General features: G+C 41.2%; 1 protein-coding gene across 1 annotated transcript; it reads left to right on the forward strand.

Moving 5' to 3' along the window:
• Positions 1 to 90: 90 nt before the first annotated feature.
• Positions 91 to 3,316, forward strand: LOC115154381 (non-histone chromosomal protein HMG-14). The gene is made up of 6 exons (XM_029700551.1): positions 91 to 273; positions 1,591 to 1,617; positions 1,806 to 1,835; positions 1,925 to 1,960; positions 2,059 to 2,166; positions 2,338 to 3,316. Exons 1-6 carry the CDS (start codon positions 256 to 258, stop codon positions 2,383 to 2,385), a joined length of 267 nt encoding a protein of 88 aa, XP_029556411.1. The 5' UTR covers positions 91 to 255; the 3' UTR covers positions 2,386 to 3,316.
• Positions 3,317 to 20,329: the final 17,013 nt, after the last annotated feature.

Here is a 20,329-nt window from a genome sequence, read left to right on the forward strand (position 1 = left end):
ACGGCTCCTAAAGCCAATCAATGGCTACCAGGGGCGGAGAGTAGCTTGTCCGTCCGATTGACGCTATAATGAATTCAATAGGGAGGGAGGGGGAGAATCCAATCCGGTTTGAGCTAGTTTTTGTTCCAATGGAACATTAAGGTTTGCTAAGCTGTAATAGAACGTAGTGTTTGAATCTTATACCAACATACAGTATTTTTCTTGCTCCGTTTTGGAACAGTTCCCTCTTTATTTGAACAAATACGCAAAACAGCCATGCCTAAAAGGAGCAAAGTAAGTGGAATATGTTTTATTGGTTGTATATATCCTTTGATAGATGAAACAAATGCATTTATTTTTGCATATAAAATGTAGCCTCATATCCATGTTTTGTTCCGCTCCGCTGCAACATTGTTGCACTGCTGTGTTCAGTCAGGACTTTAAAATGTATCGGTCTGTTTTGATTTGGGAAGTGGCGGGTTTTCTACTTTTTCACGCTGTGATTTTAGTCTTCGAAAAATAGGACTGGTTACATGTTTGGTGCGTAATATTTACTCTATCAGATCAATTTCAAATTGGGGTTTTGTCACGTCTTCATGGTGGTTGTTTACAAATACATTAACCTATAAAAGGACAAAGAGGTGTAGGTCGCTAGCTACGTCGTAAGATGGCGATTCTGCAGAAATAAAGTTGGTGACACCGATTTTTTTTTACTAGGCAAAGTCTATTGCACATAACATTTAGATTACATTGCATTTACACTTATTAAAATGCTGCATAATTAAAATAGCTTAATTGTTGGTAGCATATAATGCTCAACGCACGGTGGGCGGTATGCACATGCAGAGGACTGCTTCTAGGGCGCTTTGAAAAGGGCACGAAGACTTGTGTCATGGCTGCCCTTGTGAGCAAGGCGAACACTGACGACGTTTTTCTTACTTTGCAATATAAAAGTTCATAGTTACGCAAGGTAAAATACGTTAAAGTGCGCTAATGTAACATGCTGCATCGTTAAAATATTTGGTTTAATTACATTAACGTGTGCCCTTTTGTTGGCTCTAGCCAATTCTGGGTTATGCAATGGCGATTCGTCGACATCACAGAGGCGCTCTTGTTGCTGGGGATTCTAGTAGATTCTGTAACCATTTGGAGAATCGCTGAGGATCTCGGAGTTTGAAATTCGAATGAATGGCGGGAACGCATAGTAGACTGTCTGGTCGGAGTAGCGAGCACAGTCATGGTGCCTGGCAAATCCCATTCATCACGAGTGAATGAATGCGTCGGGAGTAGGCGGAGTCGGTATTCCCCTCCTCTCCGTAGAGATTACAGACAACATGGTATAGGCAATGGGAACATGATCTGAGCAAGTTGACACTATTATCCGTTTATTAGGTAGTTCGTGGGTGACGTAAGTGGAAAAAATAAGCAGTTATATCGAGACTGTGACCATAACACGCTGCAATACTTTTCCTTACCTCCCTACGCCTTTTTTGGATTACATAATTCCCCTAATACTCTTGGCATTTAAACTGCCCCTCCCCCAGTAAAACCCACCTAACACGGTTGCCCTGCTGAGCTGTCACTAACATATTATTATTATTATTATTATAGGCAAACGCTGATGTTGAGGCAGCAGAGGTGAGTGATAAACATCTTACTCAAATATAATGTGTGTTGTATTTAATCGAGGTGATCGCTGGTTGTAAGAATTTAAATGTTCAAATACAATTCCATTGTTCTGCCACCAGGGGTCAGCAGCAACCCATGTCAAACGTTGCTCCCATTTTATGAGTAAATAATTGGTATTTTCTTTTGAAATATTTCAGCCTAAGAGGAGATCTGAGAGATTGGTAAATGTGAGTATTACACACCATTATTGACACTTTAATTAAAGATGCACCCAAAAACAGAATTTCAGCTAAGAATCACAAATCTTTCATTGCAGAAACCTGCGATTGCAAAGGCAGAGCCCAAGCCAAAGGTGAGGAAGTGCAGACATTTCAAATGTACATTTAATAGTGAATTAATTGCATTTAAGGACTTACGGTGTCTTATCCCATTAAACATATTTATTTACAGAAGGAGAAGGCAGCACCTAAGCCCAAGAAGGCTAAAGAGGTGAAGAAGACCGAGCCGGAGGAGAAGGAGGTGCCCGCAGAGAATGGAGAAGCCAAAGCTGAGGAAGAGGTAAGGGGCTGCTGGGATATGTAGGATTTTGTCTTATAAGGACAAGAAAAACAAATCAAATTGATAGTTTATGACCGTATACTGTTTTAAACATAAGATAATGAATGTAAATTATAAATAAGTTCTCTCAACTATTGGCAACTGTTTTATTCCGTTATGTTTTAATTTTAGGCACCAGAAGAACCTGAACAGAAAGAGGAGGAAGAGGCGGCCGAATAACATCTCTCAAACCACATCTTTTATCAGTGCTCCCTGTACCTCTTTTTCTTGTACAATTCAGGGGTATATTTTTATCGACTATTTTCTAAATGCAGGTTTTTTAGTAGTTTGATTGTAGAAACACATTTTTTTATGAAATAAAAAATACAATTGGAGATGGGGATTTCATTGCATCCCATGTTTTTACATCTCTGGAACAATTACGGTCATTGTAAATGTCAACGGTTTTTATTTTCGATATGGGGGAGGGGTGGGAATGGGACAGGTTACTACACCAAGAACATGCAAGCACGTCGTTTACAGGATCCGGTCAAGTCAACAGAGAGCTTGTCTGAGAGACTAACATTCCATAGGCTATATGAGGGACGTTATATGTAACCTGCATTGTGTGGTGGGGATGAATTAACTCAAGGGGGAACACATTTGTTTTATTGTTTATAATGAGGAAAACATTTTAGTATGTTTAAGCTGTGTTCCATATAACTCTTGTACTCATTGTTTTTCTTTACCATTCTGCTTAATAAACCTATTCCCTAGTACTGGAGTTCCTCCCTATCAGGCCTGTGCATTGGGTGTAATTGGTTGTCTCTGTTCTGTGATAGCATTGCAATAAATTTGTATAGCTGCTATTAAAAGGGGTTTTCAACTTTCTATATGCAGTGTGTAATGGTACATTGTGAGTATGGTAAAAATGGAATTGTGTTCTTAGCCAAGCTAAAGACGTACATAAGTGTGAAATATACTGACGATTATGGTTCCTTGGATGCTGAGAAACTACATCCATTTGAGCTGTCAAATACACAAACCAGCAGTAGCAATATTCATGTGGGGTTTAGGTATCAAGTACAAGTGTACAGTTCTTTTATCAGTTGTTTATAGATGTATCTGTGTAATGATTGGTATAAACAAACCAATAAAAATTTGGTTGTAATTGTTTTTTCTCTGTGTGATGGAAATACACTGTAAATCCAAATAATCATGTAAAAACTAACTTATTTTAGATGCTAGTTCTGACCACATATGTAATGTAGTAGCTAAATAATACCAGTTCTGAGACTGACATGGCAACAGCTAGTATCTGTCCTTGACATGAAAAAAAAGTGATTTGGTTATTAGACTCCTGTCAGACTCATTCCATGGGCACATTGTTTTCACTCCACCCTTTTACTTGATTGATCAATTGAGGTGGCTGATTAGTAATTACTCCCCTCACCTCGTTGTTTAGGTCTTAATTGGACACAAATTGAAAAAATAAAAACCAGAAGACACTCACTGTGAGGGAGCTCAGACACAGAACAAATACATTAAAGGAGCTGTATGTAATATCTTTGCATTGTAATGTCATATCTACAGAAATAGTGGAATATTAGTGTTTCACAACATTTCATCCCCAAAAATGTTATTGGGCACAACCAAAAGTGCATTCTAATGGTGCAGCCTTCTTTTTGGTAAAAAAAGATTGTCAAATTAACTGGGGCTAGCAAATTTCTTGTCAAATGGACTGGGGCTGAAAGATGTTTGCCCATTGCTGGCCCCAGTCAATTTGACAGCAAAAGATGGTCCATCTTTTGTTGACCAATAAGAAGGCTGCACCATTAGAATGCAATTTTGTGTGGCTCCAAAACATTTGTTTGGGAAAAATATTGTGAAACTATCATTCCACTATTACTGTAGATACTGTATATTAAGGACATTTTCTGAAATTACAATGCAAACATATGACATATAGCTCATTTAGTACCGTAGGGCTGCAAGAAAGAAACTCACCATATATTCAGTACATTAAGAAGTGTGTATCACGCCTAGAACAAAAGGTTAGCACATATACTAAACAAAAATATGAACGCACCATGTAAAGTGTTGGTCTCATGTCTCATGAGCTGAAATAAAAGATCCCAGAAATGTTCCATATGCAGAAAAAGCTTACTTCTCTCAAATTATGTGCACAAATTAGTTTACATCCCTGTTAGTGAGCATTTCTCATTTGCCAATATAATCCATCCACCTGACAGGTGTGACATATCAATAAGCTGACTAAACAGCATGATCATTACACAGGTGCACCTTGTGCTGGGGACAATTAAAGGCCACTCTAAAATGTGCAGTTTTGTCACACAACACAATGCCACATATGTCTCAAGTTTTGAAGGAGCATGCAATTGGTATAACTGCTGACTGCAGGAGCTGTTGCCAGAGAATTGAATGTTCATTTCTCTACCATAAGCCACCTCCAATGTAGTTTTAGAGAATTTGGCAGTACGTCCAACCAGCCTCACAACCACAGACCACGTGTAACCACGCTAGCCCAGGACCTCCACATCTGGCTTCTTAACCTGTGGGGATTGTCTGAGACCAGCCAGCCGGACAGCTGATGATACTGAGGAGTATTTCTGTCTGTTATAAAGCCCTTTTGTGGTGAAAAACTAATTCTGATTGGCTGCGCCTGGCTCCCCAGTGGATAAATTGACAGATTTCCTTATATGAACTGTAACTCAGTAAAATCGTTGAAATTGTTGCATGTTGCATTTATATTTTTGTATAAAATCATGTTGATCTAGCTCAGGGTTTCCCAAACTCGGTCCTGGGGCCTTCCCTAGGTGCATGTTATGGTTTTTGCCTCAGCACAACACAGCTGATTCAAATAATCAAAGTTTGATGATGAGTTGGTTATTTGAATCAGCTTTGTAGTGCTAGGGCAAAAACCGAAATGTGCACCCAGGGGGGCCACAGGACCAAGTTTGTGAAACCCTGATCTAGCTAGATACTCCCAGCGGTTGCAAATAGGAGTTGATATGGATTTGACTTTTCATGTTTCCTGACCTAAACAGCAAGATAAAAAAAACTAAACTTATCTTTGATTAACATTTAGGGAAGATTTCACTCTATACCATGTCGTTATGTGTATAGGACCCCAGTAAACATAGGGGTATAGTTTTACAGAGGGACCCACTGCATTTAGCACCTATGCTGAAGCATGAGTCTCCGACTCAGAGTAGAGGAGCCCATCCTGCTCTGATCACTGTGCATTGCTTAATAAATCAGACAGTGATACCAATTCTTGGTAATCATTCTGAAACAAAGCACTGCAAAAAATGTGACTGTTTCGTCTTAAGCCAGAATGTTGAATAAAATTACATTTGAACTCATTCTACTGGTTGTCTGTGCAGTTGGTCCTTATTTTGACAAAATATCCACAGGAATGTATTATTAAACCGACTTCAAAACACGAGTCTGTGTGTGGCTCATCATTTTTTTGATAATAACCAATGGCACGTGCCCAAGACGTATGCACATGCACGCGATTCACACTTTCAAACCTTAAATCTTGTAGGAGTTTACATGGTTTTGCGCATGTGCCAGGTGATAGAAATCTCAATCTGGCAGTACCAGAGTTCTGAAAAGTCGGTTTAATGATACTTTACTGTTGATATTTTAACCATCATAAGGACCAACACACCAACGACATACCACACTAACAACTCCAGCTTTCTCCTCATATGTATATCATTCCTGTAAGACAAAAAAGGAAGGCATGGCACATTGCACAAGCTCTGCGCATTTCAAACGGCTGTGTTCCTATGGGAATTTGCAAATGTTTAGAGCGCCACCACTGTGCAAAATCTGGTTTGGGTTGTACTACACTGTGCGAAAATGACTGAATGGATTTTCAAGCATTACATCTTAAAATGACCCTTGCTGTGGCGGGGGCATTCTTATGACATCACCAGCAGTATGATTTCAGCTTGATTTCCAAAAAGACAAGTGATGTAGCTTTCAAATGATATGCCACTTTCTATTTCCAGATGAAAATTGAAGCGTGTCACATGCTTCGCAGTCAAAACAGTTTGCACATATATTATGATGAAATTTTGTGATGTTGTTTGTTTTGGTCTTCAGTTGTACAAAGTCGAAGTTCAGTAGCTAAAGTCACCCCTTCGTAACCCTTTTGTCAGTGATTGGTCAACAGTACTACTAGTAGGAGTGGGAACTATGGATGGGATTCTTCAATTAAGTGTTTGTTGTCATTCAATGAGAGATGACTAGTTTTCATGCTAAATGTTTTACTTGAGAAAAACTGCACCAAACATGTTAGTTAGATGTAAAATTGCACGACTAAGACCACCTCAGCAAAAACGTCAAAATTAATTACAGATTTCTTGATTTATCTTAGATTAATTCTGACTATTTTGAGGAAGTGTGTACTGGCTATGTTGCTACGGTGTCTCAAGAGGGACAAACAGTAATATTGAAGCTGTTTTCCATATTTTCAAGCAAAGGTCTTTTAAGGGAGTATGCAAGCACAGACGTTCGCCTAGCCAAGATCTGCTAGGAGCAAACGGAACCTAAGTATGCGGACGCCTTTTAGCAACCACTCAAAGTTTCACGGGTTAAGGTTAGAGTTAGTTGTAAAATCTGATTTTAAGAAGATAAATTGTTAAGGTGGGGTTTAGCCATAATTAGTACTTTGTGGCTGTGTTAACTTAGCCTGTTGACTCACTGAATTATTTTGCTTCTCTATCTTTCGCTACATACTTTAGTCTGAGACTGCCACGAGGGCCATTGTACAAAACAAAGTAATCAGCGATTAGATCGTCTCTCACCAATCAAAGTATAAAAGCCAATGATGAATTTTCAAACCGCCGTGTTACCCACGTGTCTTCTGGCTCTGGCCCAACCCATCGGTTTCTGAACCTATCAGACGGCCCCGAATGTGTTTGATCCAGACTCATTGCAGAGAAGAAACTATTGTCCGTGGGCATGGCGTAGCTTTTGGCCGGAGCAAGGAGTCTGGGTAGCCAGGCAAGTGGTAACTAGTGACGACCCCCAAAAATATTTCCCAGAGTTGAAGTAACAGACACATCTCAACATCAACTGTGGAGACTGCGTGAATCAGGCCTTCATGGTCGATTTGCTGCAAAGAAACCGCTACTAAAGTACACCAATAAGAAGAAGAGACTTGTTTGGGCCAAGAAACACCAGCAATGGACATTAGACTGGTGGGAATCTGTCCTTTGGTCTGATGAGTCCAAATTTGCCATTTTTGGTTCCAACCGCCGTGTCTTTGTGAGACGCAGAGTAGGTGAACGGATGATCTTCGCTTGTGTGGTTCCCACCGTGACATATGTAGGAGGAGGTGTGATGGTGTGGGGGTGCTTTGCTGGTGACACCGTCTGTGATTCACTTAGAATTCAAGGCACACTTAACCAGCATGGCTACCACAGCATTCTGCAGCTATACGCCATCCCATCTGGTTTGCGCTTAGTGGGACTATAATTTGTTTTTCAACAGGACAATGACCCAACACACCTCCAGGCAGTGTAAAGGCTATTTGACCAAGAAGGAGAGTGATTGAGGGCTGCATCAGATGACCTGGCCTCCACAATCACCTGACCTCAACCCAATTGAGATGATTTGGGACGAGTTGGACCGCAGAGTGAAGGAAAAGCAGCCAACAAGTGCTCAGGTGGGAACACCTTCAAGACTGTTGGAAAAGCATTCCACGTGAAGCTGGTTGAGAGAATGCCAAGCGTATGCAACGCTGTCATCAAGGAAAAGGGTGGCTACTTTGAAGAATGTAAAATATAAAATATATTTTGATTTCTTTAACACTCTTTTGGTTACTACATGATTCCATATGTGTTATTTCATACAATGTAGAAAATAGGAAAAATAAGGAAAAATCCTTGAATGAGTAGGTGTCCAAACTTTTCACTGGTAGTGTACGAGTATGAATATTACATATCATGTAAGGATTTTTATTGAAATTATGACTTTTTTTTGAAATACGAATACATAAATGATCAGGGAATGATTACAGATGTGATACATTTCGGAAAATAAACTACATGCCCAAAGGTATGTGGACACCTGCTCATCAAACTCCAAAATCATGGTCCCCCTTTGCTGCTATAACAACCTCCACTCTTCTGGGAAGGCTTTCTACTAGATGTTGGAACATTGCTGTGGGAACGTGCCTCCATTCAGCCACAAGAGCATTAGTGAGGTTGGGCGCTGATGTTGGGCGATTATGCCTGGCTCGCAGTCGGCATTACAATTCATAACAAAGGTGTTCGATGGGGTTGAGGTCAGTCAAGTTCTTCCACACCGATTTTGACAAACAATTTCTGCATGAAACTCGCTTTGTGCACGTGGGCATTGTCATGGTGAAACAGGAAAGGGCCTTCCCAAAACTGTTGCCACAAAGTTGGAAGCACAGAAGTGTCTAGAATGTCATTTTATACTGTAGTGTTAAAATTTCCCTTCACTGGAACTAAGGGGCTTAGCCCGAACCAAAAAAAAACAGCCCCAGACCATTATTCCTCCTGCACCAAACTTTACAGTTGGTATTATGCATTCTGGCAAGTAGCATTTTCCTGGCATCCGCCAAACCCAGATTTGTCCGTTAGACTGCCAGATGGTGTAGAGTGATTCATCACTCCAGAGAATTTGTTTCCACTGCTCCAGAGTCCCTTGGGGTCGAGTTTACACCACTCCAGCCGATGCTTGGCATTGCACATGGTGATCTTAGGCTTGTGTGCTGCTGCTCGGCCATGGAAACTCATTTCATGAAGCTCCCGACGAACAGTTCTTGTGCTGACCTTGCTTCCAGAGGCAGTTTGGAACTCGGTAGTGGGTGTTGCATCCGAGGACAGTAGTGCTACACGCTACGCACTTCAGCACTCGGCAGTCCTGTTCTGTGAGTTTGTGTGGCCTACCACTTTGGAATAAAGAATAAAGGCTTAGATATGTCAGTATGCTGACACATACCCTTTCCGGACTTAAAATATTCTAAAAATATGTAGACGGGGTACACACATCAGGTGCGTGCCTTGACTCACGGTAGCAGGGAGATTTCTGAGGTCCGGATTGGATGCATGTAAAAACTGTCCCATTATGGAGAATATCGTAGCTCTGTATATGAAATTAAGGACATGCGTATCTGGAGCATGTTTACTCCTTATATCTAATGAAGTGTCAGATATCCGGAAATATATACAGTGCATTCGGAAAGTATTCAGACCCCTTGACTTTTTCCACATTGTTACGTTACAGCCTTATTCTAAAATTGATTAAGTCGTTTTCTTCTTTGTTCATCATCAATCTACACACAATAACCCATAATGACAAAGCAAAAACAGGTTTTTAGAACATTTTGCAAATGCATTAAAAATCTAAAACTGAAATATCAAGTATTCAGATCCTTTACTCAGTACTTTGTTGAAGCACCTTTGGCAGCGATTACAGCCTCAAGTCTCTTGGGTATGACACTACAAGCTTGGCACACATGTATTTGAGGAGTTTCTCCCATTCTTCTCTGCAGATCCTCTCAAGCTCTGTCAGGTTGGATGGGGAGTGTCGCTGCACAGCTATTTTCAGGCCTCTCCAAAGATGTTAGATCAGGTTCAAGTCCGGGCTCTGGCTGGGCCACTCAAGGACATTCAGAGACTTGTCCCGAAGCCACTCCTTTGTTGTCTTGGCTGTGTGTCTAGTGCCGTTGTCCTGTTGGAAGATGAACCTTCGCCCCAGTCTGAGGTCCTAAGCGCTCTGGAGCAGGTTTTCAACAAGGATCTCTCTGTACTTTGCTCCATTCATCTTTCCCTCGATCCTGTCACCCAGTCCTTGCAGTTGAAAAACATCCCCACAGCACGATGCTTTCGCCAACACGCTTCACCGTAGGGATGGTGCCAGGTTTCCTCCAGACGTGACGCTTGTCATTCAGGCCAAAGAGTTCAATCTTGGTTTCATCAGACCAGATAATCTTGATCACATGGTCTGAGAGTCCTTTAGGTGACTTTTGGCAAATTCCAAGCGGGCTGCCATGTGCGTTTTACTGAGGAGTGGCTTCAGTCTGGTCAATCTACCATGAAGGCCTGATTGTTGGAGTGCTGCAGAGATGGTTGTCCTTCTGGAATGTTCTCCCATCTTCACAGAGAAACTGTGGAGCTCTGTCATAGTGATTAACAGGTTTTTGGTCACCTCCCTTTCCCCCCGATTGCTCAGTTTGGCCAGGTGGCCAGCTCTAGGAAGAGTCTTTGTGGTTCCAAACTTCTTACATTCAAGAATGGTGGAGGCCACTATGTTCTTGGGGACCTGTTTTTAATTTATTTATATTTCACCTTTATTTAACCAGGTAGGCTAGTTGAGAACAAGTTCTGATTTGCAACTGCGACCTGGCCAAGATAAAGCAAAGCAGTTCGACAAATACAACAATACAGAGTTACACATGGAATAAACAAACATACAATCAATAATACAGTAGAAAGGTCTATATACAGCATGTGCAAATGAGGTAGGATACGGGAGGTAAGGCAATAAATAGGCCATGGTGGCGAAGTAATTACAATATAGCAATTAAACACTGGAATGGTAGAATGTGCAGAAGATGAATGTGCAAGTAGAGATACTGGGGTGCAAAGGAGCAAGAAAAATAAATAAATACAGTATGGGATGAGGTAGTTGGATGGGCTATTTACAGATGGGCTATGTAAAGATGCAGTGATCTGTGAGCTACTCTGACAGCTGGTGCTTAAAGCTTGTGAGGGAGATAAGAGTCTCCAGCTTTAGTGATTTTTGCAATTGTTCCAGTCATTGGCAGCAGATAACTGGAAGGAGAGGCGGCCAAAGGAAGAATTGGCTTTACAGAGCTACCAGTGAGATATACCTGCTGGAACGCGTGCTTCGGGTGGGTGCAGCTATGGTGACCAGTGAGCTGAGATAAGGCGGGGCTTTACCTAGCAAAGACTTGTAGATGACCTAGAGCCAGTGGATTTGACGACAAGTATGAAGCGAGGGCCAGCTAACGAGAGCATACAGGTCGCACTGGTGGGTAGTATATGGGGCTTTGGTGACAAAACGGATGGCACTGTGATAGACTGCATCCAATTTGTTGAGTAGAGTGTTGGAGGCTATTTTGTAAATGACATCGCCGAAGTCGAGTATCGGTAGGATGGTCAGTTTTACGAGGGTATGTTTGGCAGCATGAGTGAAGGAGGCTTTGTTGCGAAATAGGAAGCTGATTCTAGATTTAATTTTGGATAGGAGATGTTTAATGTGAGTCTGGAAGGAGATTTTACTGTCTAACCAGACACCTAGGTATTTGTAGTTGTCCACATATTCTAAATCAGAACCGTCCAGAGTAGTGATGCTGGACGGGCGGGTGCAGTCAGCGATCGGTTGAAGAGCATGCATTTAGTTTTACTTGCATTTAAGAGCAGTTGGAGGCCACGGAAGGAGAGTTGTATGGCATTGAAGCTGGTCTGGAGGTTTGTTAACACAGTGTCCAAAGAAAGCCAGAGGTATACAGAATGGTGTCGTCTGCATAGAGGTGGATCAAAGAATCACCAGCAGCAAAAGCGACATCATTGACGTCCACAGAGAAGAGAGTCGGCCCGAGAACTGAACCCTGTGGCACCCCCATAGAGACTGCCAGAGGTCCGGACAACAGGCCCTCCGATTTGACACACTGAACTCTATCAGAGAAGTAGTTGGTGAACCAGACGAGGCAATCATTTGAGAAACCAAGGCTGTTGAGTCTGCCAATAAGAATGTTGTAATTTACAGAGTTGAAAGCCTTAGCCAGGTCGATGAATACGGCTGCACAGTAATGTTTCTTATCGATGGTGGTTATGATATCGTTTAGGACCTTGAGCGTGGCTGAGGTGCACCCATGACCAGCTCTGAAACCAGATTGCATAGCGGAGAAGGTACGGTGCGATTCGAAATGGTCGGTAATCTGTTTGTTAACTTGGCTTTTGAAGATCTTAGAAAGGCAGGGTAGGATAGATATAGATCTGTAGCAGTTTGGAGAGGGGGATGACCGCAGCAGCTTTCCAATCTATGGGAATCTCAGATGATACAAAAGAGAGGTTGAACAGGCTAGTAATAGGGGTTGCAACAATTTTGCCAGATCATTTTAGAAAGAGAGGCTCCAGATTGTCTAGCCCGGCTGATTTGTAGGGGTCCAGATTTTGCAGCTCTTTCAGAACATCAGCTATCTGGATTTGGGTGAAGGAGAAATGGGGGGGCTTGGGTGAGTTGCTGTGGGGGGTGGAAGGCTGTTAATCGGGGTAGGGGTAGCCAGGTGGAAAGCATGACCAGCCGTAGAAGAATGCTTATTGAAATTCTCAATTATAGTGGGTTGATCGGTGGTGACAGTGTTTCCTAGCCTCAGTGCAGTGGGCAGCTGGGAGGAGGTGCTCTTTTTCTCCATGGACTTTACAGTGTCCCAGAACTTTTTTGAGTTTGTGCTGCAGGATGCAAATTTCTGATTGAAAATGCTAGCCTTAGCTTTCCTAACTGCCTGTATATATTTGTTCCTGACTTCCCTGAAAAGTTGCATATCACGGGGGCTATTTGATGCTAATGCAGAACGCCACAGGATGTTTTTGTGCTCCAGTCAGGTCTGGAGAGAACCAAGGGCTATATCTATTCCTGGTGAGAAAAAAAATTGTGGGGCATGCTTATTTAAGATGGTGAGGAAGGCACTTTTAAAGAATAACCAGGCATCCTCTACTGACGGAATGAGGTCAATATCCTTCCAGGATACCCGGACCAGGTCGATTAGAAAGGCCTGCTCGCTGAAGTGTTTTAGGGAGTGTTTGATAGTGATGAGGGGTGGTCGTTTGACCGCAGACCCATTACGGATGCAGGCAGTGAGGCAGTGATCGCTGAGAGCTTGGTTGAAGACAGCAGAGGTGTATTTGGAGGGCAAGTTGGTTAGGACGATATCTATGAGGGTGCCCGTGTTTACGGATTTGGGGTTGTACCTGGTGGGTCCATTGATAATTTGTGTGAGATTGAGGGCATCAAGCTTAGATTGTAGGATGGCCGGATTGTTAAGAATGTCACAGTTTAGGTCACCTAGCAGCATGAGTTCTGAAGATAGATAGGGGGCAGAGGGTGGCAGAGGGTGGTCTATAGCAAGTGGCAATGGTGAGAGACTTGTTTCTGGAAAAGTGGATTTTTAAAAGTAGAAGCTCGAATTGTTTGGGTACAGACCTGGATAGTAAGACAGAACTCTGCAGTCTATCTCTGTAGTAGATTGCAACCCCACCCCCAACAAAAATGGTATCTGTTCAACAGGGGTGGATTTTTCTTTTGTCAAACTTTATTTATTGCGAGAAATTATGAAACTGTGTTTTCAAATTAATGATGATTGGCAAATAATTTTGAAGGTATGCAGGGCAGGTGATGTCATTCTGTACCTATACAGCTCCACTCTACATTCCATTCTAAATGCCTACTGTTTTGAAAAGAAAAACATTTAACTGTTTAATTTTTGACATTATTTGTATAATGTTTCTTTCCTTACTTTCAAGAATGCCTGAAATGCTTTTTCTGGTTGGCTGGATGTAAGTCTTACCATCCAATTATATCAGATCTACAGGGTTTTCTTAGCACTTAATGTGTTCTTTCCCAGGTGCTTGTAACGGCACAGATGACAGACAGGTACGATTCCAGTTGAGATGGTTTAATGATGCTGATTCATATACAGCAGGAACAGCACAGCACAGTGTATGGGCTAATGCATTTTAAGGGTGTGTGGTGTTCAGAACGTAAAAGGACAAAATAAATACAATAGTAAATGGCAGGTATAATCTTAATACAACCTTAATACATAGGCTATTAACAGTGCTTTAAACCCTTTTCTGGAATGCTATTTATATTTTTCATAAATAAAACCACATTATTTTTTATTTATTTTTAACAGCCAAAAAGCCAGTGTTTCTATGTCAAACGGTTTTGTTATATTTCAGTCATCTGTTATTTATATAAGTGTAATATTGGGATGCAAACTGAAAATGTAATACATTTCATCTCTATATCTGACATGGTACAGGTGTCCTATTTTTTAAGACCATAACCATGTGTGTGAGGTGTATACTTTTGTTACTAAGAAACACTGTGTGACCCTGATTTAGCTGATTCAGCCTACTGCTGAAAAAAGATTAATTTGTAAATTGTAAGAGGCCAGAACAAAAAGTGAGGTGGGGGGGTGACCTTGCGAGCTTTGAGGTTCCGGAATGCATATATAATATATATATATATATATATATATATATATATATATATATATATATATATATATATATATATATATATATGTGTATATATATATATATATATATATATATATATACGCATATATAGTTGAAGTCGGAACAAGTTTACATACACTTAGGTTGGAGTCGTTAAAACTTGTTTTTCAACCACTCCACAAATGTCTTGTTAACAAACTATAGCAAGTCGGTTAGGACATCTACTTTGTGCATGACACAAGTAATTTTTCCAACAATTGTTTACAGCCAGATTATTTCACTTATAATTTACTGTATCACAATTCCAGTGGGTCAGAAGTTTACATACACTAAGTTGACTGTGCCTTTAACCAGCTTGGAAAATTCCAGAAAATGATGTCATGGCTTTAGAAGCTTCTGATAGGCTACTGGACATAATTTGAGTCAATTGTAGGTGTACCTGTGGATGTAGTTCAAGGCCTACCTTCAAACTCAGTGCCTTTTTGCTTGACAAAAAATTGTAGACCTCCACAAGTCTGGTTCATCCTTGGGAGCAATTTCCAAACTCCTGAAGGTACCACGTTCATCTGTACAAACAATAGTACACAACTATAAACACCATGGGACCACGCAGCCGTCATACCGCTCAGGAAGGAGACGCGTTCTGTCTCCTAGAGATGAATGTACTTTGGTGCAAAAAGTGCAAATCAATCCCAGAACAACAGCAAAGGACCTTATGAATAAGCTGGAGAAAACATGTACAAAAGTATCTATATCCTGTCACGTCCTGACATGAGAGATCCGTTTTTCTCTGTTTGGTTAGGTCAGGGTGTGATGTGGGGTGGGCATTCTATGCTATCTATTTCTTTGTTTTGGCCGAGTATGGTTTCCAATCAGAGGCAGCTGTCTATCGTTGTCTCTGATTGGGAATCATACTTAGGCAGCCTTTTTCCCACCTGTGTTTGTGGGTAGTTGTTTTCCGTTTTGTATAGTGTACCTGACGGAACTGTTGGCTTTTCGTTTTGTTATTTTTGTTTGAGTGTTTTTGATAATAAAAATCATGAACACGTACCATGCTGCACTTTGGTCCACTCCTTCCGACGACAGCCATTACATATCCACAGTAAAATGAGTCCTATATCGACATAACCTGAAAGGCTGCTCAGCAAGGAAGAAGTCACTGCTCCAAAACCGCCATAAAAAAAGCCAGACTATGGTTTGCAACTGCACATGGGGACAAAGATCGTACTTTTTGGAGAAATGTCCTCTGGTCTGATAAAACAAAAATAGAACTGTTTGACCATAATTACTATCGTTATGTTTGGAGGAAAAAGGGGGACGCTTGCAAGCCGAAGAACACCATCCCAACCGTGTAGCACGGAGGTGGCAGCATCATGTTGTGGGGGTGCTTTGCTGCAGGAGGGACTGGTGCACTTCACAAAATAGATGGCATCATGAGGATGGAAAATGATGTGGATATTTTGAAGCAACATCTCAAGACATCAGTCAGGAAGTTAAAGCTTGGTCGAAAATGGGTCTTCCAAATGGACAATGACCCCAAGCATACTTCCAAAGTTGTGGCAAAATGGCTTAAGGACAACAAAGTCAAGGTATTGGAGTGGCCATCACAAAGCCCTGACCTCAGTCCTATAGAAAATTTGTGGGCAGAACTGAAAAAGCGTATGCGAGCAAGGGGGCCTACAAACCTGACTCAGTTATACCAGCTCTGTCAGGAGGAATGGGCCAAAATTCACCCAACTTATTGTGGGAAGCTTGTGGAAGGCTACCCGAAACATTTGACCCAAGTTAAAGAATTTAAAGGCAATGCTATCAAAAACTATTTGTGTGTATGTAAACTTCTGACCCACTGGGAATGTGATGAATGTCATGCCCTGACCGTAGAGATCCTTATTATTCTCTATGTTTGGTTAGGTCAGGGTGTGACTCGGGTTTCTTTGTTTTTGGGCCAGTGTGGTTCCCAAACAGAGGCAGCTGTCTATCGTTGTCTCTGATTGAGAATCATACTTAGGCAGCCTGTTTTCCACCTTTGTTTGTGGGAGGTTGTTTTCGGTTTAGCATCTGTGCCTGACAGAACTGTGCGCTTTCGTTTTTTCGGCTTTTGTTATTTTGTCTGAGTGTGTTGTGAAATAAAGAATCATGAACTCTTACCACGCTGCGCCTTGGTCCACTTCTCCATCTAACGACGAGCGTTACAATGAAATAAATAAAAGCTGAAATAAATTATTCTTTCTTCTATTATTCTGACATTTCACATTCTTAAATGTGTTCCTCCCAAATAACTCAACTGTAGTTTCATCTGTCCACAGAATATTTTGCCAGAAGCACTGTGGAACGTCCAGATGCACTTTTGCAAACCTGACTCCAATTAGCTTTTGGAGAAGTCATTAGCCTAGGGGTTCACATACTTTTTCCAACCTACTCTGTGAATGTTTAAATTATCTATTCAATATAGACAAGAAAAATACACAAATTTGTGTGTTTGTCACGTTCTGACCTGTAAAGGTGTTATTTGTTAGTGTTTAGTTTGGTCAGGACGTGGCAGGGGGTATTTGTTTTATGTGGTTCAGGGTGGTTGTGTGTATGTGTCCATGTAGAGAGGGGTATTTGATTTATTAGTCCAGGGTTTTGGTTAGTGTTCTATGTTAGTTTATTTCTATGTTCTGTCTAGTCATTTGTATTTCTATGTTTAGTTAATTGGTGTTGGGGCCTTCAGTTGGAGGCAGCTGTCTATCGTTGCCTCTGATTGAAGGTCCTAAAATTAGGGGTGTGTTTGTATTGTGGATTGTGGGTAGTTGTATTCTGTTTTGTGCTTGTCACCTGACAGAACTGTTAGTGTCGTTTCTGTTAATTGTATACGTGTTTATTTTGTTTCTCCTTCTTATATATTAAAAAGAGAAGATGTGTATACACTTCCCTGTTGCGTCTTGGTCCTCCACACACGACACTCGTTACAGTGTTATTAGTTTAAGCACACTATGTTTGTCTATTGTTGTGACTTAGATGAAGATCAGAACAAATTTGATGACCAATTTATGCAGAAATCCAGTTAATTCCAAAGGGTTCACATACCTTTTCTTGCCACTGTATATGGCAGCGCTTTCATTTTTAATTGCCGTGGTTACTCGATCAGACTCTGAGAGTGTTGACATGCATCACGGGGAATGAACCCCTTAGTAGCTGTCAGCATGACATGAGTATAGCCCAAGCTGAGATCTGTTACAATACAGAACAAGCACAGCTAATCAATGGTGTATTACATGCCAATTTAGCATGATTACATCTAGTTTAATTTCTGTAATATGAATGAACTCAAACACAAAGACTCAGAGTTAAAACAATAGATAAAGAACACAAAAAAAATTAAGATTTTCTATCCTCCAAACAAGGTTCTTCATAGAAGTCCTTGTAAGTCCTTTGTATCTAAATCTCTCCCTCTCTTCTGGCCTGTTCCATGGTTTGTAGGCATGCTTCAGAGGTCCCCTACCATTGAAGAATTAGTGGACGCTCTAGTAGTTGACCTGGACACAGACTCTGTAACCTGCTGTGATGATTCCTCATGAGTGGATCCTACTTTTGTATTTTACCTATGGCGAATTACCACCGGAAATTAGGGGCAGTGCCCCTCTCCACTTACCTCATCCTACACACAAATCGAATATCAAAAGTCCTTCCTCGAATGCTTACGTCCTCTGTCTCCACTTCCCTCTGACTTGTTTAAGCAGGCAAGAAGAGGACACAAGGAATTAAGGAAGGACTTTTGAGATTCACCCGTCCCACACACACGTACCTATCACTCAGTGTCCTTATTTAATCTTCACATCTGGAGACTTGCATCTCAATACTTTCAAGAAGCCTTTTTTGACACACTATCCCTTTCTGGATAGGCGATAGTAATATGATGGAAGTCATAATGGCTGCATTATTACCTGACTAGTAAAGGATGTATTGAGAAACAGCCTCAGATGCAGAGAATGGAAGTGCGTAATGACTGAATGGTGGACTGAAATAAATTGATATTTAATATACAAATTTAAGTGCAATTCCGCTGCAGTGTCCTAGTGAGCATGACGGAATGAAGTGTGTATAATATTGTATTTTATGACTTGTGATGCATCCTTATCCCAATGTGAATAATGAACCCTTATAAAATCTGCATGTTGCCAGTGCCAACCCCATATTGTGTTGTCTACTGTCATTTGCCATCTGAACAACTAGTGTCCTCGTGTGGTAGGAGATCACCTCATTACTCTAGCTAAGGGTTTAAGCTATTGAATAAATCATTCTTGAATACTCCTTTTATGAGTCAGACCGACAGCAGCTGGATTCTTGAAACAAGTGAAAGAGCTGTGGGGCTGCCAGTGTTTTGACATGGAGGATAAGGGGATGGAAGGTGTGTGGGTTGTCTGTCTGTCAGGGGGTCTGGAGGGGCTGCAGATAAATGAGACTCACTGGAGCAGTAAGAGGCATCTGGCACTGTGCTAGCCTCTCCAAGAGCTCTACTCTATTCTCTGGTTTTCCCTCATACTAAAAACCACCATTAAAACAATGGGTAACACTTGACACCCTGCTCGTTATGCCTTCATGACAATGTCATAAACATGTCATATTCATTCTTTTAAATTACAAGATTTAGAATGTATTTACATACACGTTACAGATGATTCCGAAAAGACACATTCCAAGATAATTGGTCAAATTTAAAGCTGAAATCCGTAGTGGTGAAACATGCAATATTGCAACAACAAAAACGTTACTTCAAATGACAAACACAGGCGTCATTGCATATCATTGCATGCGTGAAAGAACAGCAGAGTATGTAATATAATAATTTTTTACCAAGAGGCAGGATGCGCCTCTGCCCCGTTTAAAAAAAACAATAACAAATGCACCTTGTGTGCCCAGTGGCGCTGTTTCAACTTTTGCAGATGTTAGCTTTAAACGTATACTATATCAGACCCCGGCCTGCTCATTTTGGTAATGTCAATGAAATATACTGTATGAGGAAAATAACAGAAGCAGAAAATTACAGGTTTTAATGGCTTTTGAAACCAGCAAGTCATGTCTCTGTCAGGTTGAGCAGTTGTCATGTCACATAACCACAAGTCTATTAAGACACAGTCAACATATCAAATGTTATACTCATGAAGAAACGGACCTTGCTTTTAGGCCTACTCAGTACAGTTTGTTTAGTGAATCCCAGATCTTTAGGTTTTCGCTCCAGCCCTATTTTATCGCACCTGATTCTAATAATGATCTAGTTGATAAGCTGAATCAGGTTAGTTACAACTGGGGTTGGAGTGAGCAGGAACAGGGTTGGAGAGCCCTGCTCTAGGGTAAATTCCTCATCAGACACCTCTACCACTTCCACGTCAGATTGGAAAGGGTCATGGTTCATCTCACTGGCATTAGGGGTCTTCTCTGTGACTCTCAGGCAGGATATGTGGCCATTCCATTGCTGTTCTGAGAACAGTGGAGAAAGAAACCACTGCTGTGCTCAGTGCTGCAAGGTTCCTCAGAGAATAGGGGAACAGCTTCATTTGACCTTGCGACAGGAAAATGCAGATTTATTGATGTCGAGGGGACATGTGAAGTGCAGAAATTCAAGTTATGCACTGATCTCAAGTTAGGATTTGGCTCCATGTCCATATCGGTCAAGAATAACAGTGAAATGTCCCCTGAAAGCCCAGGCTAACAACAGAACAAAATAGCAAAAGTTACGGCCATGCCATGGTACGGCTGTGCTTTATGTGATACCTGATGGGCCTGAATATGCTCAAAGCTGGGGAACTCAGCGTCTTAGCAGCTACCACCTTAGTGCAAAACTATAAGTGTACCACAATAAGTGTTTATAGCAATACATATTTAGCATGGTATAAAAACAGCATAATATCTACATTATACTTTGT

The sequence above is a fragment of the Salmo trutta genome, chromosome 19 (assembly GCF_901001165.1).
Source record: "Salmo trutta chromosome 19, fSalTru1.1, whole genome shotgun sequence".
Taxonomy (NCBI): domain Eukaryota; kingdom Metazoa; phylum Chordata; class Actinopteri; order Salmoniformes; family Salmonidae; genus Salmo; species Salmo trutta.